General features: G+C 36.2%; 4 protein-coding genes across 25 annotated transcripts; 2 read left to right on the top strand and 2 right to left on the bottom strand.

Moving 5' to 3' along the window:
- Window positions 1-4,851: 4,851 nt before the first annotated feature.
- LOC112274989 (FH protein interacting protein FIP2) lies at window positions 4,852-5,426 on the bottom strand. Its single transcript, XM_024504900.1, has 2 exons — window positions 5,061-5,426; window positions 4,852-4,953 (listed from the first exon to the last, which is right to left on the bottom strand). Exons 1-2 carry the CDS (start codon window positions 5,424-5,426, stop codon window positions 4,852-4,854), a joined length of 468 nt encoding a protein of 155 aa, XP_024360668.1.
- A 3,456-nt stretch (window positions 5,427-8,882) lies between these two features.
- On the top strand, window positions 8,883-10,998 carry LOC112274941 (uncharacterized). The gene is made up of 3 exons (XM_073530249.2): window positions 8,883-9,155; window positions 9,412-10,152; window positions 10,453-10,998. The coding sequence occupies exons 2-3, from the start codon at window positions 9,483-9,485 to the stop codon at window positions 10,842-10,844; spliced, it is 1,062 nt and encodes a 353-aa protein (XP_073386350.1). The 5' UTR covers window positions 8,883-9,155; window positions 9,412-9,482; the 3' UTR covers window positions 10,845-10,998.
- Window positions 10,999-12,513: 1,515 nt separating this feature from the next.
- On the bottom strand, window positions 12,514-18,822 carry LOC112275158 (tryptophan synthase beta chain 1). 18 transcript variants are annotated; one of them, XM_090246055.1, is made up of 10 exons: window positions 18,682-18,822; window positions 18,483-18,540; window positions 18,233-18,297; window positions 16,999-17,867; window positions 15,597-16,828; window positions 14,554-14,980; window positions 14,042-14,395; window positions 13,401-13,843; window positions 13,099-13,193; window positions 12,514-12,873 (listed from the first exon to the last, which is right to left on the bottom strand). In XM_090246055.1, exons 6-10 carry the CDS (start codon window positions 14,953-14,955, stop codon window positions 12,692-12,694), a joined length of 1,476 nt encoding a protein of 491 aa, XP_090102181.1. In that variant the 5' UTR covers window positions 14,956-14,980; window positions 15,597-16,828; window positions 16,999-17,867; window positions 18,233-18,297; window positions 18,483-18,540; window positions 18,682-18,822; the 3' UTR covers window positions 12,514-12,691. The 18 variants fall into 18 exon arrangements, with proteins under 18 accessions (XP_090102181.1, XP_090102182.1, XP_090102176.1 ...); XM_090246056.1 differs by having other exon boundaries at window positions 16,999-17,877; XM_090246050.1 differs by having other exon boundaries at window positions 15,597-16,664; window positions 17,523-17,578; window positions 17,763-17,867; window positions 18,233-18,540.
- LOC112275160 (uncharacterized) lies at window positions 18,807-22,297 on the top strand. Of its 5 annotated transcripts, none has more exons than XR_016499946.1 (9): window positions 18,807-19,035; window positions 19,862-19,912; window positions 20,100-20,194; window positions 20,309-20,410; window positions 20,523-20,618; window positions 21,115-21,174; window positions 21,369-21,450; window positions 21,734-21,831; window positions 22,081-22,217. XR_016499946.1 is itself a non-coding variant. In XM_090246058.1 (9 exons), the coding sequence occupies exons 1-9, from the start codon at window positions 18,807-18,809 to the stop codon at window positions 22,125-22,127; spliced, it is 843 nt and encodes a 280-aa protein (XP_090102184.1). In that variant the 3' UTR covers window positions 22,128-22,297. The 5 variants fall into 5 exon arrangements, 4 of the variants coding, with proteins under 4 accessions (XP_090102184.1, XP_090102185.1, XP_090102186.1 ...); XM_090246058.1 differs by having other exon boundaries at window positions 21,751-21,831; window positions 22,081-22,297; XM_090246060.1 differs by having other exon boundaries at window positions 18,902-19,035; window positions 20,092-20,194; window positions 21,751-21,831; window positions 22,081-22,297.
- Window positions 22,298-23,723: the final 1,426 nt, after the last annotated feature.

Raw genomic sequence — 23,723 nt, forward strand, 5'->3', positions numbered from 1 at the left:
AATTACTTTTTGGAATTATTGACATGTTTTTGAATAAAAGTGCATATGTATCTATCTATCTATCTATCTATCTATATATATATATATATATATCTATCTAGAATTTCATACCTTATGTGTTTCTTAATATAAAATTGAATACGAATTTTTAATAAGTATGTATATATATGAATGTAACTTGGATTTTAAATAATTGATTGAAAAATTTATTGTAAAGATAATAAGGCTCTCATGAATTATAAAAGAAAACAAGTGATAATGACCAATTCTAAAAATGGAAATTTCAAGCTTAAAATTCAAAAGAGGATATTGGGATATAATTTGAAAAACGAAATAACAAATGAAAGCATTCCATAAATACAATATACCATAACGTATTTTCTATTATTATTTTTGGTAATGTAATACTACTTTGTTAGACCTGTATGTTCATTTATATATATATATATATGCACATAATGTTCAAATTAAAGTCTCAAATGTATGTCACATTTAATAAAAATATTATAGCTATCCTATTGATTTTTGATAATACTAATAATAATAACCATATTATTGATATCTCACTTTAGATTTTTCACAAAAAATTGGTAATAATGCATCTTTTTTTAATTTAAGAAAACATAAATTTGTGTCCAAAACATAAATGCTTGATAAGAGCAAATTCCACATCTTGTATTGTTTTTGATGATATATTTTATTATAAATTCAAATTTAGTATCATGTAAATTTACTTAAATGATTGAGTATATTCAAATATTATATTAAATAGAATAATTTGAAAACTAAAAAACTAAAAATAGTCAAATCATATTAAATACAAATACGTTGGTTTTTTGTTCCCACATAAAGCCACATAATAATTTGGATATTAATATTGTTTCTAAGTACTAAGTTAAATTTGAAAAGTAAAATTTCACAAGATATGTAGATTCCAAAAAATTATTATTTTTGGATAAATTACAAAATGGTTTTTTTGTAATTAATTAAAGGTTATATGTTCAATAATTATATTAATGTTTGTTAAAATCTATTTATATATGATTTTATTTTCATTAATAGAATTTGATGTTTTTTTTAATATTGTTATCTTGTTTCTAATAATTCTGTAAATTTCAAATGATTTTCATTTATTATGTGAAGTTTATGTCTTTGAAGGAATTTGTTTTAAAAAAATAAAAAAATCTTCTACAAATTTATAAGGATATTCTATTTTGCTAAATATTCAAATTTCATATAGTAAAAAACAGATTGAGGAAGTAAGTAAAGATGTAAATTTAGATCAACACTAATATAATTTATTTTGTTTTATAAATAATCTTTTTAATATTATTATAATGTATTAACACTACCACCACAAATTGCTACCTACTTAACATGTTTTTTTTATTATTATTTATTTTTAAAATGCAGTTAAAGATTATGTTCAATCAATTGATTTGAAAGGTATTTAAGAAAGAAAATTTGATTTTAGAGGTACTAAATAAAGATGGCATATGGTAGATGGAAGAATGTGGAGGCAATAGCAAAAATTGTGGCGGTATGAATAATATCCTTATTATATCATTTAATTGTTACATGTTTGTATATAAATATATATATATATATATATACACACACTTCTTTTAATATATATTTAAAATATTTCCAATAATTTTATATAAATCAAATGTATGTTTTTGCAATCTATAATTATATTTTAATTTCAAGGAATCACTATGTAGACACCTTCCATTTTATTATGTAGACACCTCCTTGTGCCACACATTGTGTATACACACAATATAATTCTTATTTATATTAAAAAAAATTAGAGTAAATTTACAACATGTGATTTTTTAAATGAAATTGATGAACATTTTTATAAAAATATAAGTATCAAATAAATTTTATTATAAAATTGTATTAGAATTAATAAATAAAATATAATAAAATAAAAATGTCATAAGCCATTGTACAAAAATCTTTTTTTGTAAATTTATCCTAAATATTTTTAATGTAAATAAGAATTTTATTGTATGTATATAGAATTGTATGCCACAAAAAAGGATGTTCATGTAGTAAAAAGAGGTATCCAACTAATAATTCTCTAATTTATCTTACTTATTTTAATATGGTACATTAATGATCTAATTATAGATGATTTGAATCATCATAAAAAGATCTATTATATAAAAATAACTTAGATATAAGATGAAAAGACAAAGAAGCCTTATCATTGGCTATAAAGAAAGAAATGCAAGGAGTACAAGAAATGTGAGAACATTAGAACTTAGAAAATGTAGGAATGCATAAAATGCACGAGCACAAGCACCTCTTTAAATGTGATCAAAATTTTAAAATTTTAAATCATTATATAATATACAATAATTTATTAACTTATTTATTATAATATCAAGATAATCATGTTAAATATAAGGAGTTGTTAAAACAATACCTTATTTTGTTAATTCTACATTCTCTTTGCCATCTTATGATTAATTTTGTCTATCTTCCATCTCTTGTCTTTAGCCTTGAATCTCATTATCTCCATTTTTTTAGTTCTTAATCTCTCATTCTCTGTCCCCAATTCTCCACTTCCTATCTTGAGTATCATGTCCCAATATCCTCACCCACATTCCATGTCTCCAATTCTCCATTTCCTATCTTGAGTATCATGTCTCAATATCCTCATCTACATTCCATGTCCCCAATTCTCCACTTCTTATCTTGAGTATCATGTCTCAATATCCTCATCCACATTCCATGTCTCCAATTTTCTATTTCCTATTTTGAGTACTATGTTCCAATATCCTCATCCACATTCCATATCCCCAATTTTCCATTTCCTATCTTGAGTACCATGTCCCAATATCCTCATCCACATTCCATGTCTCCAATTTTCCATTTCCTATCTTGAGTACTATGTCCCAATATCCTCATCCACATTCCATGTCTCCAATTTTCCATTTCCTATCTTGAGTACCATGTCCCAATATCCTCATCCACATTCCATGTCTCTAATTCTCCATTTCCTATCTTGAGTACCATATCCCAATATCCTCATCTACATTCCATGTCCCTAGTCTTCCATTCTCTATCCTAAGTTTCTTGTTCCCTATCTTGAGTACCTTGTTCCAACCTCCTTGTCTCCTATCTCAAACCCCTTTTCTTCTCTCCTTCTCTCATGTCTTTGTTCTTAGAACTTGTCCCTCACTCTCATTCTTTATCATTGTGAATAGCAACAATAACTTTAAATCAAGATATTTTTTTACAAAATTGTTTTATGACTAAAACTTTATTGATGTTGCATTGTAATCTTCTAATTGCAATTAAAGGCAATACATCTCTTTTAGATTTAAATATTATTGGATTAATTGATTGTGTTCTATATACCTTTGAAATCTTAAATTTTCTAGTTAAAATTTAAAATGTACATGTCTTTTGAAATAAACACCATGTATTAAATCCATGACTAAAGGGTTTGGGATTTAGGATTGGTTTCTCAAGATATGGATTGGAAATAGGGACAAGGGCTATGAATAAGGGATGGAAGACAAGGAACAAGGGATGGTAGGATTTGGAATGGGAGACATGGAATGTGGATGGAGAGGGGTCAAGATGGGAGACAATGAATAGAGACAAGAGATTAAGGATTTAAAATATGGAATAGGGATGGGAGGTAGACTGAATTAATAATGAGATGGCAAAAAGGGGTGTGGTGTTAATATAATAGAGGTGTGGATTCAACAACTCTCTTTCTATATATATATATATATATATATAGGTTCTTTGTATAACTTTTTCAATTTTGATTTTGACTTTCTATATACACACATGATTGATGTTTAAATATGATTTGAAGTGATTTTTTATTAAAAGAATAAAAAAAATCTTTGTTTCATTGAAATGGCTTCTTAGTGCAACATTTACTTCATTTTTGTCTTAGATATGTTTTTAAGCATATAAAGAATGACATATATATATATATATATATATGCTCCAAAATTACATTTTGGAAGTATAAGAATCATAGAAGATAAAAAATTAGAGTAACACTAAAACAATTAATTAATAATATAAATTTGCACTTTTAGAGCAAGTAGTGTTGAAGTATGAACTAGATTTTGTTTTATTTATTTTTAATCTTAAAAATAAATGATCATGGCAATCTTCCTTACTCTTCAACATCAGTTTTTAAGATGTAGAAAAATTTATGGTTCTGTACATGATAATACAAATAAGACTTCAAAACAATAATAAAAATTACTTGTTTGCTTTCATAGTGTTGTTCAGCCATTTAATACTTGATTGAGTCAAATCTCTTATTAAATTATCCTTATAATAATTCAATTAGTTCATCACGTTTGTACAAATCAAATTACTTGAGATACACTTCAAAATTATCAAAATTACATTCTAAAAATTTCTACACATAGTTTTTCAAAAATTCATACAGTATGATGAAAAAAGATCATTAAAAAGTAATATCTTTTCTAACTAACACGTATGCTTAATTGCAATAGATCCAAGATAGTGAACATTTACAGACAACATGACATGAAATTAAAACAATTATAATCAAAAGCATATGAATGGAACATGTAATACCTGGGTGACATACATTGGAAGGGTAACATAAGCCTATTTTTAAAATGCTATAATACAAATCAAACATGAAGAATATCCAAACAAATACCGAAACAAAACGTGATCAAGAAGCTCAAAGTAATCAAAACTCAATACTATTGAACCATTTAAAAGATTATCTCTATACAGTTCATGTCCATTAGGTGGTGTACAAATGAACCTGGTAAATTAGTGCTGTTATGGACAATGCCATCAAGCAATGCAAACTCTCGTAGTTCAATGTCAGATAATAGCTGGAGGCAGAAACAAGTAGGGAAGTAGAGGAACTCCAAACCCCAAAAACGAAAACCCTAAATCCCGAACTCGATCCCTAAATTCCAAACCCTGAAACGCGAGGAAAAGTTGTCGCACTTTCCAGCGATGGATTCGGAACGGCGGATGGAAGGAGAGGGTCAGTTCTTTGCTACATATTCCATGGTGGGGTTGAGAACCTCCCAGATGGCTTTCACCATCTTGTCGAGGCGGTAATACTCTGCCTCTTTGAGAAGCGCCCTGTAGCTGGCCGCGTCCAACTCCGGTACCACGCCGTCGCCGTCACGGAGCCAATTTAATATGTGCCGGAAGTGCGTGCCATCCCGATCGATAAAAGTCTCTGCATTGGAATAAATGGTAGTGAGCCGTTTCAGCCCGCGCCTCCTGCGACAGCACCAGCGCTTTGTGACCATCAGGGCAAGCAAGTTTGTGCGATCTTTCCCTCGTCTCGTGACGGTGCCGAATGTTGTGTCGAATTTCGCACCTCCGACGTTGAACCTCACGTGTTTGTTCCACTTCTTGCAGCCGCAACAGCAGTTCCCCATGATGGTTTCAGTGAGGTGATGCAGTTGTTGGAACTGTTGGAGAGATCATCGCACTGTAGCTGTGCGCTGGGGGAGACATTGATTATATTCAGAGAGTTCCCCGTAACGGTGGTTCTTTGTCTTCTATCCTCAGCTCTTCGGATTCTCCCCTACACCGGTTCATATGCACTCCATAGCATTTGTCACTTGGCCCATCTTACCGTTTTCAAAACACTCTCAAGGTTGGGCAAACCTCTTCGAATTCCGTGCGATAAAATTGAGAGCTCGTCGGCAAGACATGGACCAAGTTCAAACTACCTGAGATGAAGTAGAAGGGCCGCTGCTAGCTGTAAATTCCCAGATGCAGATTTGTGTTCAATGCTAATCATATATGAACAGATGATTACGCTCTCAAGTCCACTATTCAATAGATTCCACGTCATAGAAACTTAAATTCATCTGACAATGGCTGTCAAATGAATGTCACTCGCAAGCATACATGTGCCAGCAATCTTAATTCCCCTCATGGAGATGCTGCAGTATAGAGTGAACGAGCTGGACATGCAGTGCAGCATTTCCCTTTTCGTCCATTCCTTGAGGTCACTTCATATGGGGAGAATTTTTTTGCGTGCAGCTTCGTTGAACAATCCTCGAGCTCCTGAACACACACGACGACTCAATAGTCATGGATACAGGTACGTGAAGGTTAGATGCAGGAGGAATTTCATTTAATCTACTCAAAGGTCAAATGTAGGGAGGCTCTCGGTCATGAAACTGAATTTGTGTTTCGCAATCCTAAACCCTAAACCATTGATCAACAGTCTCCGAAACCCAGCCTTCAGAATGCGGATTGCACCCAGAGTGAGGCGACTGGATCTGATATAAATGTAACATTATTTCTTAATATTCTTAGTTATGAAATATGTTCTAATAAAAAACACAGGCATTGTATTAGACATCCAATAATCCTTTCCCTAAACTTGACTTTTGACAAAGTAAGTATTTTTACATTCATTTTTGTACTGTAAATTATAGAAAATGGTGACAATGTATCATTTGGGATACAACCATTCCTATAAAAAAATGTCTTTGATGAGATTCAAAGCAACAATGACAGATGATTCTTAAGTTTCAAGGATTTATTTATATGTATGTATGTATTTATGTCACTTAATGCAAGCTTTGATAAATATAAACTAAACATATTATTCATCTATTTTTTGAAGATGATTGTGAAGTTTCTTTTGTTACACTATCTCTAATAAGTTTTATACAAGTCATAAAATTCTAATGTAGATTTATATAATTAGGCTTGAAAGTATCTTTCTTATCAGAAATGTTTTAAAATTCTACAGAATCTGTTTTTCAGTATTAAAGAAGTTAAAGAGTTATTTATTTTATTTTATTTCAAATTTTTTCAAATTTTTAACACAAATTTTATTCCATGTATTGTACTAAATATTCTCTAACAAGAAATTCAATATCTTTAGAAAAACTTTAGATCATTCACTATTTATTTATTATTATATATATACACACACACACACACACATACATATATATATATATATATATATATATATGATCTTGTGTTTATACTTAAAGTATTGTTATATTTCTTATTTATATCCAAATGTGTAAATCTTGGACATAAATTAAAGATTTGACTTGCATTTATAAAACCATGAATACTCTTTCAAAAAAAGACATACATTAGTATCATGTTTCTGTAATAAAAAAAGGATAATGTAGAAAGAATCATCTTATTTGGTGTTGATAGTTTTTTTATTTTATTATGAATGTATCTATATAAACACACACACACACACATACATACATACATACATACATACATACATATATATATATATATATATATATATAATCACTAAAAACGTTAATTGTTTTTATAATTATAGCACAAATGTTATTGGGTATTTTATACATGAATAAAACCTTTATTATAAATAACATCAATGATTATAATATTGAAAAAGATATTTATTGTAAAGTAATAATATAAAATAGAATAGAATTAGTAAGTCTAAGCATAACTAAATATAATCTAGATTAACTTCATAGATTCAATACACATGAATAATTTTAAAAATATGAAGTATATGGATTTTAAGTTATTCATCTTCTGGTTTATATATATATATATATATATATATATATATATATATCACCAATTTTATAAAATCTATATATGATTCTAAAATATTAAAAAAAAGAAAATTCAAATTATGTGTTACGTGTTAGACAGAATTAGTAAAAGGAATTGATAGGATTAAAGATGGTTTTCAGCATGCATTTGATAATGTTAATTTGAAAGCTAGAAATTTATTGAAGAATTATGTAATAGCTTGTTTTGTCAGCTTCCAAAAGAAGCTGTACTGTATGACATGCTACCTAGGCTATTAGAGAGACTATTTTTATCGAGTTTTCCCACAAAGACTTACCAACCATATAGCTAAAATAATAGTACATAAAAAAAATAAATAAATAAAAACACATTATTTTAAAAAATTCATAATCAATTCAATTAAAAAATTAAAAATCAATAAAAAAAAGTTTTAGAGCCAATTTGCAAGAATCCTAATTAATTAATTCGATTTACATAGTTTTTCTTAACATAATATGTGTTAACATATATATATATATATATATATATATATATTGTTAATTCATTTTAGGTTTTTAATTTTTTTTAGAAATGCTTATTCTTATATTAATAATTGGATGTATAAAAAATATATTTTAAATAAATATAGATTTAAAATAATTACAAAGTTAACAAAGATTAATTCATGTGAGATATAAAAAAAAGAATTAAAAAATATTTAAACTTTATTGACTAAAAGTAAATAAATGGTTCTTTCCAAACTTATAATTTATTTCTAATTAATTATATTATTATATTATTTAAATTAGAATCTATTATATTTATCATGAAAAAATTTATATTTGATCTAAATAAATATAAAACATCAAATTTTTTTCTTTCATAGTTTGAATAAGTGATCCAAAAAAATATTGATCAAACATATTGTAAGGCACAAAACAACTCAATTAAAACTAAATGTTGACAAATATATGTTATTTTTAGTAAATAAAATAAAAATATGATTTATACTCATTTAATCATAATTTTTATTATATAATTTTTATTTGGATGCACAGTAATGCATATATGTATATATATACCAACATTGGTCCCTCTTTTTGTGTAAAGTGTAACAACAAGGCCCTAAATGCTTCTTCTAGGGAGGTAGAAATTAGTCTTTGCTGGGGTTTTGTTGAATTTCAAATTTTATTTATATTATTTAAATACTTGAAATAAATAAATAATTAAAAACAATTGAGTAATGTTTTAATTTGTTTGAACGTTCCCCTCCCTTTTTTTCGAAATGATTTTGGCGGCAGAATGAAAATGACGCAAAGGCGCGGCACAAGGTGCCAGAGAGTCATCGGCGTCACGAAGATGCCTGACAAGAAGTGGAAATCAAGCTCCATTTCTTCAGGCCCCGCGTTGTTTCTCACTCGCAGATTGCTGGAAGGAAGGAGATGCGCCGCGCCTACGGATGCTTTGCAACTCACAGACACCAAAGGCACCGGGGAAATTTATTACTTTAAGTAGCGATCGGACCCAGATGGCTTTTCACCAAGTGGAGCGTGGGCGAGAGGGGATAGTGGTGATGATCACATGCACGCGATGGGCGGGCGCCGCAGATTGTGAGCTGTGACCTTGTAATTATCTTCTCACTATGCGAGTCACAATGCGAAGCTTTCGTTAGGCCGAAATAAGCTGGGAGGAGGGATCGTAGCGATCATAACTTGACATGTCATGAGCGTCCATCTCTGATTTTCAATCAAGTTCACGTGGCCAAGTATCCACTGCGTATCCTTGCACTGGATCCGCAGCAAGAAACTTATTACTTCCCTTTCGCTGGTCTGCGTATGCTTGTGTCCAATGGTTGAGTTCGTAAGTGTGCTTTTCTTTCAGTTGTTGCGAGGTGCGCATTCGGAATAGAGAATTGGATTGAACAAGTTTTGGATTCGGAAGAGTTGGTCAGTATGGCAGACGAGGATTGCTTTGAGAGGTTAGACGTCGGGGGGAAGAAATTTGTCACCACGGCGAGTACTCTTACCAAGAGAGACATAGGCTCGGCCCTGGCTGTCATGGCTAGCGAACTTCAGGAGAAGAGAAAGACTCAGGGCTATGAAGCGAGAGAAATGTTTTTAGATCGGGATGGAACGCACTTCAGGCACATTCTGAATTGGCTTCGTGATGGCGCCATCACTCCAGAGATGGAAACGTCCATTTACCACGAGCTTCTCCAAGAAGCAGAATATTACAGGCTGCCGGGTTTAGTGTACGCTATCAAATCGATTCTGACTGAGAAACGTGAAGGCAACAGCACGCAGCCGAGAACGAGCAAAGTTGAGTGGATTGATGAGTTTACACCGCCCTTCAAGAAAGTTGACAACAGCATTAACTTGGGAGAGGCTGAAATGAGTCGCCGGGATGTAATCGAATTGCTGCATGGTCCACTGCGGTTGCAAGGAACGAATCTTTCGGGTCTAAACCTGTCCGGTCTCAATTTAAGTGGCGGAAATTTTCGAAATACCCGTCTCATCAATACTAAATTCCCCTTTACCGACCTCGAAAATGCAAACTTCGAAAGCTGTGAGGCAACTGGGGCTAATTTCAGAAAAGCAAGACTTCTGAATTGCGATTTTTCAGGTACGACAATCTTGCATTGTTTTGCTGCGACGACCTCATTTCCAGTAAAGTGAAACGTTGGTTGCAATTCAGATCTCAAATGATCTGGTGCGTGGTTAAACCTGGAGTATTACACGTAGTTTATTCGTAAATTCAGCTTCCTGAAATTACCGTACCTTTTGCTTATTTGTTAGTGTATGACATTTTTGTAGGTGATCGAAATTATCCGCGAAACTGTGGTAACAACACTTTTCATTTTACTGTCCAAAAATTTTAGTAGAATGAGGAGATTCACGTCACTTACGAGATTCAGTTTTCCAGGTGGGGAGATGGTTGGGGCGGTGCTGGACGGTACGCATTCAAAGAATGCCAAGTTTGATGAAGTACGCCTTGAGAATGCAAGCTTTCGCGAGGCTAATCTAAGTTGCGCGACATTCGATGGCGCTAACCTTTCCAAGACAAATATGTCGAGATCAAGGTTGGTGGGAGCATCGTTTAGAAATGCCAACCTTACCGAAGCAAACTTGTCGCATGCAGACTTGCATGAAAAACATGGCTACTGGGACGGTGGTCCAGCTATTCTGACACAAGCAAGGCTCACTAGAGTGAACTTCTTTCGAGCAAATCTGAAAAATGTTAATGTCAAGGACTCTGTAGACTACCGGAGTGCCATCAATTTGAGTACAGCGATAGGCTATACACCAGCCGGGTAGGCGGGCCAGCAGAAAACACTGATAAATTTAGAAATATCTTACCCAAGTTAAGCGCTGTTCAAACAGCCAGTCACCATAGTAGTAACAGAACCAGAATTACTATTTCGAATGTAAACTGGACCTCTGAAACCAACTATGAAAGTTGCTCATGCTACATCGACGTTTCAGCCTCCAATCTCAATTAAGTATTTCTTCAGTTGGCGTGTGTTTTGCAGGTAGATGTTCTATTGCAGTTCATCGTAAAACAAGGAAAAAATGAACGTTTTGTAATGCAGTTCAAATCAATACTACCGCAACAGATTTGTGCTGGAAGCTCGTACATCAAGTTCAAACCTTATATTGCTTCTGCCCCACGCCCCTAATTTTTGAACAGGAGCAGCAATTTGGACATGTCCAGCTTTCAGGATGAGTCAAACCCCATACAACCAAATTCAGAGCAGCAAAATATTTAGCAATAAAAGCAAGGAGGCCACCAGATCTTCCGCCTCTAAAGTTCTGCGACTGGAGTTGTGTTGAGCTTGAGAATGGAAGTTCCTAGCCATGAGAGTTAGTGGAAATAGCAGTTATATTCACCCTCATAATCTCCAACTGTAATACTGCGCCCTTTTAGCTTTCAGTACACAATTACCCTCATTCCAATCATTGGAATTCTTCACACAGAACTGCCATTCACATTATGGTGTTTCACACAAACAGAGACTCATTTTCTTTGCTGAACTACAATCAAATTTCAACATTCAATCTTTCTTCTTCTCAAATAATATCAATCACATTTCCATTCCATAATTCACTTCAAAATATTCAGAAACTCTCAATCCTCTTATTTAAAGAAAATAACAAACAAAAGAAAAGAGGTAGCACCAAACTTACCCCGGCTCACACTATCACAATGATGGCCCTCGGCTCATGACTATCACAGTCTGGCACCCGTAATTAACTTCTACAACTCCTATATACTTTCCCCTGATTCTCCAGATTCTAACCGTAATTCTGTAATTAACCGCTTTTAAGAACTAAATCACTCATCCGTCTTCCTGAATTTCTTATTATATAGATTATTAATATATTTTACCAATATCTTTCAAAAACGAATTAATTTCTATTCTATACACTTTGACTTGTGGGTTGAGGTTTGAATCAACTATTCACAATTTCGAAAAGGAATTAAGTTTGCAAAACCACAGTCTCTGGGTGAACTCATTTATCACAATGCATGCTTGATGAGTTCCACAATAGTCTGTTCATTTCTTCAAAAGTTAACAAAGGTCGACCTGGAGGCGATTCTATACTCCATATAATGTACAAATATATGTACAGAATGAAACTGAATAGTTGAAAGACTTTCTTTCCTCTTCCCTTTCATGACTAGTCTTATGTTATATCTTGATTGGAATATATTGTTGGTGATGCTTTATTAAATTGTTTTTACTTAAGAAAATAATAAGAATAGAAGTAACGGGATGTTGGGTTGTTCAATCACAACCATGCTTTGTAGCATCTAGTTCTGATGTAGCCAGCCAGACACACGGCCTTCCGATGGAGAACAAGCGCGCTAGTTCACTGAAATCGTGAGCCGAACGCAACATTCTACGTTCGGTTCTCACGTTCAGGATCACTGAAACTAGTAAACCAAGTACCCACATAGTGATCTGGAACAAAAGCAAATTGATTCCTGGCAATAGTTCGATGTATTCAATGGCTTGTCAAGCTTGGTGACAGCCGATACTGTACAGCCGTTCTCTAGGAGGCCGAGGGAGCCTACATTAACAAAATTTGGAGAGCACAACCAGCCGAAACGAGACGTTCCCTACAGATTGGCTATACGGCACGTGACTTTGTCGACAAGTTCAGTGCTTTCCATTTAGATACCCGATGACGCTGCTGACATCCTTGTCACCACGGCCACTGCAATTCAGTACCACTCGGGCACCGTCTTCAAGTGTGGGGCAGAGCTTGTCCAAGTAGGCCAGAGCGTGGGAGGTTTCCAATGCTGGAATGATGCCCTCCAGCTTTGACAGCCTCTGGAATGCTGCAATACGAAAAGACGAACTTTAAAGGAAGACTACCAAAGGCAAAGAATCATTCTTCAGAAAATTCAATCTCCAGGGAATACAGTCGGTGACATGAGGAGGCCACCTTAATCAGACCCTAATGACGAGGGATTACAAGCTAGCTTAGACCTCGCAAAAACGAAAAGGCAGGGTCCACAAAACAGAATGATAAGTCGAGAAGACTATCTACTGTTCTCTCTTACCCTCAAGGGCTTCATCGTCAGTAACGCTGTAGTATTCAGCTCGACCAACGTCTTTCAGAAAACTGTGTTCGGGACCGATACCTGGGTAATCCAAGCTGCGTACCACGAACTCCCGGTGTCAAATAAAAAAATAAGTTAGCTGATTGAAACACAATTGTCTTGGTGAACTGACAAACGATCACGACGCAAGTATTGGGCACGGCATTTAATCCTGACAGGTACATGCAGAGCACAATGCACGATGGACTCCGAAGTTGGCCAGGCTCAGCGGAATGTAAGGATCGTTCATGATAGATGATTACCTGGCACTGATAGAGTGGGGTTCAATGATCTGACCATCGGCATCCTGCAGCAGATAGCTCATAGCGCCGTGCAAGACACCAACTGCTCCCATGGTCAACGTGGCTGTGTGATTGTCGGTATCAGCACCCAAACCAGCTGCCTCTACACCAATAAGGCGGACGCTATCGTCTTCGATGAATTCGTGGAACAACCCCATTGCATTGGAGCCTCCCCCAACACAAGCTAAAAGTACATCGGGCTTACCGCCCCACTTCTCCATTGCCTGAAGGCGAACTTCTGCGCCAATCATAGAATGAAAATCTCGCACAATCATCGGGTAAGGATGAGGTCCGGCAACAGAGCCCAGAATGTAGTGAGTAGTTTCCACATTTGTAACCCAGTCGCGAATGGCCTCAGAGGTTGCATCTTTCAAAGTCGCAGTTCCAGAATTCACAGGACGAACCTAAATTGCGAGTAACAACGAAGATTGCTTGATTACGGTTCCAAAAAATACCTAGATTCCAACGACTAACGGACGAAACGAAACGACGTCTGAATTTCGAAGAATACAAAACACCCAGGGCGCTACGCAAGAACAGCAGTACCCAGGTCAAGTTACTCTCTCCACTGAAAGTCTATAAAAACTTAATGGATTCCGTACCTCAGCTCCAAGGAGACGCATTCTAAACACGTTCAAGGCTTGTCTCTCCATATCTTGAGCTCCCATGTAAACAATGCACTCCATTCCAAAGCGAGCACAAACAGTGGCAGTGGCAACGCCGTGCTGCCCTGCCCCTGTTTCAGCAATGATACGCTTCTTTCCAATTCGCTTCGCTAATAAAGCTTGGGCAATGGCGTTGTTAATCAAATGAGCGCCAGTGTGGTTCAGATCCCCCCTCTTTAGAAAGATCAGAGGGCCTTTCCCATCACGTTTGTAGTGCTCGGTGAGGCGTTCGGCAAAGTATAATGGAGTCTCCCTGCCAACGTAGTCCCTGAGTACTTCATTGAGCTCTTTCTGCGCGAGGAAACAAGACCATATTATCTCTTCACATTCATACATCAAAACCAGCGACGGGAAACACCATGGGTCTGCTGTAAGACTCGCAGCAAGAGATGGCGAGCAAGAGAGTAAGTCGTCTAGATGATGGCGGAGACCTTGAAAAAGCATCTCACCTTGAATTCTGTGTCGTTGATGGTAGAACGATATGCTGTCTCCAAGTTGCTTAGAGCAGTCATGAGTGTCTCAGGGACGTACATTCCTCCATAGACGCCATATCTTCCGAAGAAGTCAGGGCGTTTGAGTCCCTTGCAAGATGGGCAGTCAATCTGATCCTTGGTGTACACATCAGCTGCAAGAGTGCAGCGCGCCTGACCTGGAGGAACTATATACTTTTTTCTGCATGCTACGGCGCTTTTGAGGTTTTGGGATATGCTGCGCGCAGCCCCGTTCATGGCGAAGGGGAGGGCATTTGTTCTGGACAGTCTTGCATCCTTCCATGTCGGAGGTTTACGGGTTACTTGACAAGAGGCGATAGAGCCAGTGGCAAAGGTTGAAGCCAACGCCGCCATAGACATTGCTGGTAGGAACAATAATATCTACCTGATGAATCAAAAGGAGGCAAGCAGGATGGTAGTTAATCTCCACGCATGAGGAAGATTGAAAGGGCATCTATTGAAGTTTTGACAACATAAAAAGCGCTCAAGGGTGGGGATAAATCGCTGCGAAGACCACAAATACGGAGAGCATATTTCAGCAAGCAGGCAGTGAGGATGCGAAGAGACTGGATGCACATTGCTCTAGCTGACACGGCACTTAAATCTACTTACACGTGTCGGCGGATCGATTCAATTATTCAAGATGTCAATAGAAAAGAAAACGCATCCTAAAACACGTAAGCTGTCTCCCAGAAGAAGTGTATCCTAAGAACGAAAGCCTGATCACGGTCGAATCAGTTGCTAACCATCAGGCAGTTATGATGGACTGTAGTGATTATTCCATTGCAAATCAGACACAGAAGAGACTCGACCCACTGCAAGAATACACGATGAACTCATGGGTGTTACATTAACTGGAGTAGCAGAGGCGGAGTTCGATCAATATAAAATAGGAATCACAAGTCAGATCGTGCACCGCCTACCTCACCACCACGACACCACTCTCCTTCCCTGATGACCCAAATAAAATGCTAATATCGAGCATTACACACAGCCGCTACCTTCCCAAAAGAATACCAATGAACACCACGAACCGAAACTTCCGATGGAGATGGTGAAATCATCAACGGCTAAAATTTCAGAAACGAACCCCAACAACTGACGTCGCGATCGCCCAACCACAGACCTGGAATCTTGCATGGTTAGATACAACTAGCCTGCGTGTTTCTACCTAAAATAGTAATCGGTGAATGCGGGGTAATGCCGATTTCTTTGAACATGTATCGAGCGCAAGGGAAATCATCCAGGAAGAAGAAAGTTACGCCCTGTCGGTCCAGGCAGAACGGCAGTCAAATTTAAATGTGTTCAGGAATATGAATGCAATTACACGAGACGGTGGGCCTGTCGAGATCTTGATGCCACAACCGGCGGCGCGGAAATGGCGAGTGTGTGAACAAGGAACTTATGACCATCCAGGAGTGTCGCTTCACGGATTTCAAACGGGGAATGGGCCGTTCGAAAAGGTTTGAAAGGACCGTTTGAGAATGTGCGATATTGACTCTTCCTTTTTAAGCGCTTCACTTGTCCGGAAGTGGGTCAAGCGGAGCTTTACAGCTACCCTCTGCGACAAAAGAGGTTATAATTTCGCAGACGCAGATCGTCCCAGTGACCTGCATGACTCTCCGCATGCGATGACTGAGATATTACAGGTGCCAGCACGTTTGACGCACATTACCATGTGACCAGTACACAATCTATTTACCGAAGTCTCCCCTCATCGTCGGTCGAGAAGACCCAAGCAGCTGGACGTCCTGTCGCTAGAAGGATTCTCTCGCCATCCACAAGAATGCTTGGATTTTCAAACTTCTGGGCATTCATCAACTATTACACCGACATCGATTATAATGCCAACCTTTGTAATTGCTTCAAAACCCTAGTTCATTAATGTAGAACAGGTTCAATTGAGAACTCAATTGCGCGTCCAAGGGACATCGGTTTTTATGTTTTTTCCGCTGTGGGACGTCGTCCTCTCCTCCTGCTGAAATCAGAGTTCAGTACCCAGAGACGTAGGCCGAAATTACAGTCGAATCAGTCTCTGAAGCCAATTAAGTCTTTCAGACCCGTCTAATCTGTGTGCATGAACACCACGGATAATTGGTATTGGTTGCTTTCCTTAGGTTTCTTACCTTTCTTCTCCTAGTCTACTTCCTTTCCCAGTTTTAAGAGATCCTTCTTGTCCATAGGGTTCTTTTCTATCAAGTATTTGGCTACAAAATCAACTGGATTGTCCGGCCTGAAATGACCATTGCACACATAAGATTCGGAATAGTTTGCTCCAGACCTTGTACCCACCTTTTTCAAGGCAGAAGGATAGCCAACTAGCACAACAGAAAATTGTGCCCAAGAAAACCAGATTTAAATGAAAAAACATTGCACAGGACTAGGACAGTAAAAGGTAGCAACCCATTGCAACGGCCACCGTGTAGATTTGAAAACAATCTGAAAGAAATGCTGTTTCCAAGCCACCCTGAAATGTCTAATCTTCTGAATGGTGACTGAAATCATGGTCTACCAAATACACCCTTGGTATTCAGGGCTCTCGACTCTCGTTTTTGAATGTATCACAAACGAGATCGAAGTTTTTGAAATAATTCATGCATTGCAAACCATGAGCACGTCAGAATTTTAACACTGTTCGATTATAAAACTGAACACCACTCAGTCATGCCACAACATCAAACTTTAATACGGAATTGGATACGCTATACTTGTAGCATTAATGAACACAAGTGAATATTGTAGAACCGCTTGAAAAAACAACGCAATCTTGCGTAGTGACCTACACTGGTTGTTCCACTACCTTGCACAAGAGTAAATAAATGGACAGAGCAAACTGAACGATGAGAACTTAACTTGCGTGCCACATGAAATGAAAAACTTGTGGCGTGTCTTTCAGATGGCATGACAAAGGATGCTTATGAACGTACCTCTCGGTCGCCAGTAGCTGCAAACCATGGAGCAGCAATGGAATCACGGCAGCTTCCTGCTCAACAGATCATATTAACAGTAATCTAGCTTCATGCTCGAACAGATTCTGAAATCTTTAAGAAAAGAGGCAAAAACAGTCAGAAGTAACCGTAATAATCTTATTCTTTCCACGAGGTCCAGATACTCAGTGAATGGCTTTGTGAGATCCTATTTGAACTTGGTATCACACAGAGACTCACGATCTACATCCTGACATTTTGGGGTATTCCCTTTACCAAGTACTCTCTCACAGGCACGACCCTGATCTCCATCTTCTCTGCAGCTTCATTTGCTGCTAGTTCTTCCTGCAAACTTCTGGATTGATTCAGGATGGAACGGAAGTTGAGTATGAGATTGGCCACTTTCAGAAAACAGAGACCCGAAATACGAGCTTAAAATGCTCAAGTAAATAATGTGTTACACAGGCCATCCAGATGCCGATGCCTGTGGGCTGCAGGTACACATATGAATGGTACCGACAATGTCTAAAAAGATGATGTGAGTTCAGTGCCTTTATTATGAAATTGCCAGAGAGCATCGTAGCGATCCTTCAATGCAAGACATAGAAGTATGTGGACATGGAAACTAAGATCATGTGGGAAGACTTGATTAAAGCACATGTTAACCGTGGTGTCCATCTTTAAAGGACACAAAGCGAAACAGGGTATACCTCCAGTTTGGGATCAAACCATAACTCAGGAGTAAACCCTAAAGTTGACGCAGCATCCCCAGCTACTGCTCAAGACAAGGTTAATCAAAACTTATGGATCTGGTTTCAAGTTGAATGCAGTGCAAGCCCGGAATTTTCCTGCGACATCAAATAGTCTCAACCAAGCTTATCTGATATACAGAGAAATACAAGAGATATCAAAAGCACCGGATACGCCAGCAGCGGCAGCCGAATCTAGGGCAACAAAGACCTTTTCTTCCCCAGAAATAAAGCCATTCTTCTCAGCCATTTTCATATAAATAGAAAGCCTGTGAGCAATAACATGATTTTAGTAACAAGAGTGATCTTTCTGTGTTACAAGAAGAACAATAGTACCACACAAAAACCTCAGTTGGAAAACTACTTACTATTTTGAGATATGAAAACACAAAGACAAAAAATTTAAGCACCTGCCGGTGATGTCGAAGGGGAGGGCGAAGGGGAGGGCGAGGATTCATCCACCATGATCAGGTGTTAAGTTGCGAAAAACCCTGCCAGTTTCGAGCTGGAGCTCTTCATAGCCAAAAGGTTATAAATGTGGGCGACCTTTCACAAACAAACCGACACAGCTGGCTTCTGCGATATATCCCATGTCAATCAACTTTTCTATTTGACATCCAGATATGCAGTGACAATTTCAGGCTATTCTGTCGGAAATCTGCATTGTAAGATGCATTCAGAGCGCTGCTTCCAAAGGTGTAGGTTTCTCAATATTCTGTCACACACAGAACCACCAATATGCGTCGTATTCTTCTTCTCACATTGTAAGGAACTCATTTGAAGGCGGTTTCCTTTGCTGATAAGTCTTTCACAAGAGACTGTATGCTTACCAAATACGCTACAAACCCTGGATGCAAACGAGTGCAGTACTTCAGGAACCCTATAAATTGCCCTTATATCTAAGTCAATTGAATCGAAAAAGATGGTCTCGTCCCTCTCAGACGCATAATTTTTAGGTCGATTAGTATAGTATTACCTGATTTTCAAGACAGGCCCCATGGCGAACCAACCTCCACTCACGCAGGCCGCAGTCGATGACATCACAACGAATATCATGCAGGCGAGACAAAACATGCTCGACGCCACCATAGAAGCCGCTGCTCTTAAGGTTGTCATCGCTCCAAACACGTTAATAGTTCTGACTTTTCGGCTAACCTTTGGAGATGTATTACGCCTCGTCCTGTGAAATAATGATGATAAGCAGAACATCGTTGAGGTCTCTCGGAAAAGGAACCTAGATATCAGAATAGCAATCTGTATGTGGTCAGATTGTTTGTTACTGCTGTCCTACATTAGCGGAGATCAATGTGAGAGATGTGTACAAAACTTCTGAATTCCAAATCATCGCTCGAATTTGCTGTGCTCTTCAAGCGAATACCACGAGTGCTACAAGTTTTGTGCTAATCTATAATCCAAATCGATTACCACCGATGTAATTAAATCTAAGAAACAAACTATCAACCATTCACCAGCCTATATTTTCCTGCATTATGAGAAATCCTAAAATTCAACGTCACAAACCATAACTCACAGCCAAAGATGGTGGTATCATGCAGAGAGCACCTAATTTAAGCCGCGTGCTGTACGTAGGCAAAATTCCTGCGGAAAAGTGGCCAGAGACCTCGAAGGAACGCGTAAGGGGTATTGAACCCTGAACCACCCAGTGATACCATCGAAAGCAAAGCTGCAATCGCCTACGTCAAGTTAAAAAAACTCTACAATAGCCTCCAAAAAACAAATTCCAGGTAACAAAGCATATGTTGAAACCAATAAGAACTGGAGTACACGCACCCATTGACAAACGACTTCATGTCAACTAGGTGCGCAGAGTGGCATGAGACCGTAATGAAAGGTGCAGGCATGGTAACCAAAATGTACGGCTTTCTTATGGTGTACCCAACTTGCGTCCTACATATGCTCGAGGTAGCATCCGATCAAAACCCAATTCTAACACCTTTCCACCCACAAGTTTGCTAGCATCCGCGCCCTGCAGCACCACCTAATGAAAAATTGGCTGCGTGAGTGCCCACCCCACAGGCAGAAACAGCGGTGCTTATGCACGTGGTGAGGGCGCTGCGTGGCGAAGGCAAGCTGGAACCCATCCTGGAAGGCGTCTGCGTCCTCTCCTTCACGGAAATGGTAAATCACAGCCTGCAAGTTGCGTCGCTCGCGCTCCGTCGCGCCTCGTCGCGCCTCGACGCGCTGCTGCTGGTGGGGTTCGTACCGTGACGGCGTGGGCTGGGGCGTGCAGGTCGCTATGAAAGTGTGGCCGGCGTGGATGAGCACCTTCGTAAAGAGCGACAACCTGGGGCCCTACGTCCACGAGGGCTTCCACGTCATCCGCAAGGTGGGTCCATGTCATCCGCAAGGTTGCTGCCACTTGTCACCTCCTTTCGTGCTTGACCTGGTCCATGGTTTTGGATGTGGGGGAAAAATAAATTAAATAAACAAAAAATGGTAGAAATTTTCATTTCAAACTTTCATGTTGAGTGAAATTTATCACAATTCTAAGTGTAATATGCAATAATGGCAAATGGTATTTTGTTTGAAGAATTTTGCTACTTTCATGTCAATTGAAACATGATGAGGGTCAGATTTCTATTAACCGACCAATTGTCTAAAGAATTCCCTTGAGGGAAATCTCTAAAAATATTATTGATTTTCAAATTTTTGTAGGTTGGTAACATACAGCATCAAAGAAAGAAAGAAAGAAAGAATTATCTAGTCGTTTTCTCACGTGAAAGAAGCTGGAATCATCAGAAAATTTTAATAAGTGCAAGATTATTATGTTTTAATTAATGATAAACAAATTAAATTTGGGTGAGGTGGACTATTAATTGCAGATATCAGAGGTGAACATAAATTTACTCAAGGCTGGTCGCATATTCTCCGATTTGCCAAAGGTTTTTCTATCACTACTAAAAGATCTCGTTGTGACAAAATTATTGGATTTTCAATTAACAAGGAACTCAACTATGTTGATATATGAATATGTGTAATAGGATAATAAATCAATCAATCAATTAAGAATATAGTAGCTTCAAATCTTAATTATATGTGGTTGTTATTTCTAAACGATGCATGTGTATTGTCCCAGGATGATTTGCCGGGAGCTTTAGAATCACTACGGCACACTGTGGAAGATCTTGTAGTGTGGGATCCCAATGAAATATGGAAATGTAAGCTTATTATACCTTCTAAATTATTTGCACTCGGTTTGGTGTATGTATGTGTGTGTATATATACATTTATACACACACATAAGAATTTCTATATTGAGTTATATTGAATTGAAGTGAAAAGAAAAATATTCAGATCTTAGATTATATTATGCTTATATTTGATTCTGATTACTTTGACATACACAGATATATATATATATATATATATATATATACATACACATGCACATATTTCTATCTAAACTTTGCATCAATAAAAAATAAAAAATTAAGCCAACAGTGCAAATTGAAAACCAGTCATACTAGACGAAAAAACACCGAAGTTGGATGAATTTTGGGAATTGATGTGCGAGCCTCCAGTGGTGGTTTTTGATTCAGATATCCTATTTTTAATTTTCGAATGAGAAAAAAAAATTAGAACTTAGTTTAATCATAAAATATTGGGTGTTTGTGTTGTATGAAAAAAATGGTTCTTATTATATAAAGCTAAAACTAATTTTACATTTGCATATTGCAAACGTAAATGTGCTTAACATTATCACCTTAATAACAATTTTCTACAAATTAGATGTACATTTGAACAATGTAAGTATATGTATACAAATGTACCTCCTTGACCTTCAGCACATAAGATATGGCCAATGACGGACCTCCCAATTAGAGTTTTGGATTGATTTTTTTTCTTATTTCTTTTTTATGTTTCTGTTGTTGTTCAATTGGATTAAAATTTTGAAGGAACCTTTATTTTTTTTTACAAAACAATGTTCTTAATGTGGAACACAATTTTGAATTCAAGAATGATTATTCTAAGAATAAATAAAATAAAATAAAATATTCTCTGTAACTTTATTCTATATTTATATGATTTAACCTCAAGAATTGATAATATTCAATAGTATCCGTTTCAATATCATTCTATTAATATAAGGTTGTATCTTTTTGATAATTTACATAAGGAAAATCAAAGGTGGTAATAGATGTTAAAATGATATTGTTATATTTTTTTTTATTCTTAATCTTTCATTATTTTTTATATATAATATTTTAATTTTTATTGAATCTAAAATATCTATGCAATAGAATAGATTCGTATTAGATCTATTGCATAGATATTTGCAAACAGTCTTACTTTTATTTGATCATAAAGTTATATCTAAAAAATATTAATGAAATTGTTATGACTCCATTTGTCCTAATTATATCCAACTCTTATATATATATATATATATATATATATATATATATATATTTTAATGTACATAATTCAAATTCTTCTAATCAAATTCTTCAAACAGCTTTTTTTTCAATTACATAACTCTATTTTTATTTATTTATTTATTTATTTATTTTTTCTATTTCACCACAAATCATCACATTTCTAAAATTCACAAATCATTGCTCCAAAACATTTTGCTTTAACCCTTTTAATCATCTCATTGTCACACACAGTCCAAACCATTATATTAACCACAATATTTTCTATTCTAATGGAAAAATATCAATAATATCAATAACAAGAATAAGATCCAATATTAAATAATAAATGCTATTGTATAATTCACCAACTTTGGACCTTATGCATGATTTAAAACCAACTTTTTGAATAGTACCATAAGCATTGTATTACAAGCTAGGACTTGTCCAGCACCTAATCAAAGTTCAACAAACTGCTGCCCTTTTCTTCTTCGTGCGTATTTTTGTTTGCAACATTGAATCAATATTATTTTTGTAACATGGTATTAGAGCCATGGATAAACAAGAGCCGTGGATAAAAAAGATCCATAGATGAACAATGATTGTGGATGAAAGTAGCTCAATGAATATTCTATTGAATATGCTTGTCATTTTGATTATCTTGTTTAATATTACATACAAAAAAAAAAAAAAAAAAAAAAAAAAAACTTCAATAGCTTGATACAAAGACAAAGAAAGGAACTGTTGTTGGATATTTAGATATAGCAAAAAGACATAAGTTTTTTCTATTTGAGAAGAAGAAGATGATTCTTAGTTAAGATGTCATTTATTTTTTATTTTTTTTATGACAAAGATGAGTTAATTGATGAGCCATTAACTTCTCAAGAAAATTATAGAAGAGATGGAGATTACAAAAACAAGCTTGATTTATTTAATTACTAATTTTTATAGGGATTAAAAACACCTAAATATCAAGCCTTGGAATCACATGTATATAATAGATTTAATAGAAGAGTGGTTGGTGAGAAGTGAAGTTCTATAATAACAAAAGTAGAAGAATTCTATTAATTAGAAGT

Source organism: Physcomitrium patens, chromosome 22, assembly GCF_059467195.1.
Source record: "Physcomitrium patens ecotype Gransden chromosome 22, ASM5946719v1, whole genome shotgun sequence".
NCBI classification, from domain to species: domain Eukaryota; kingdom Viridiplantae; phylum Streptophyta; class Bryopsida; order Funariales; family Funariaceae; genus Physcomitrium; species Physcomitrium patens.

Bases quoted from the DNA above. Each gene is read 5' to 3' on its own strand.
- LOC112275158 (XM_090246055.1), bottom strand. From the start codon at position 14,955: ATGTCTATGGCGGCGTTGGCTTCAACCTTTGCCACTGGCTCTATCGCC. The intron at 13,844-14,041 runs GTACGGAATCCA...CTCGCAATTTAG, and splicing joins TGCGTCTCCTTGGAGCTGAG to GTTCGTCCTGTGAATTCTGG. The intron at 13,194-13,400 runs GTAATCATCTAT...CGTGGTACGCAG, and splicing joins CCCCACTCTATCAGTGCCAG to CTTGGATTACCCAGGTATCG.
- LOC112275160 (XM_090246058.1), top strand. From the start codon at position 18,807: ATGTGGGCGACCTTTCACAAACAAACCGACACAGCTGGCTTCTGCGAT. The intron at 19,036-19,861 runs GTAAGGAACTCA...TGCTGTACGTAG, and splicing joins CGTATTCTTCTTCTCACATT to GCAAAATTCCTGCGGAAAAG. The intron at 20,411-20,522 runs GTAAATCACAGC...TGGGGCGTGCAG, and splicing joins TCCTCTCCTTCACGGAAATG to GTCGCTATGAAAGTGTGGCC.
- LOC112274989 (XM_024504900.1), bottom strand. From the start codon at position 5,426: ATGGGGAACTGCTGTTGCGGCTGCAAGAAGTGGAACAAACACGTGAGG. The intron at 4,954-5,060 runs GTTCTCAACCCC...CTCGCGTTTCAG, and splicing joins TGGTGAAAGCCATCTGGGAG to GGTTTGGAATTTAGGGATCG.
- LOC112274941 (XM_073530249.2), top strand. From the start codon at position 9,483: ATGGCAGACGAGGATTGCTTTGAGAGGTTAGACGTCGGGGGGAAGAAA. The intron at 10,153-10,452 runs GTACGACAATCT...TCAGTTTTCCAG, and splicing joins TCTGAATTGCGATTTTTCAG to GTGGGGAGATGGTTGGGGCG.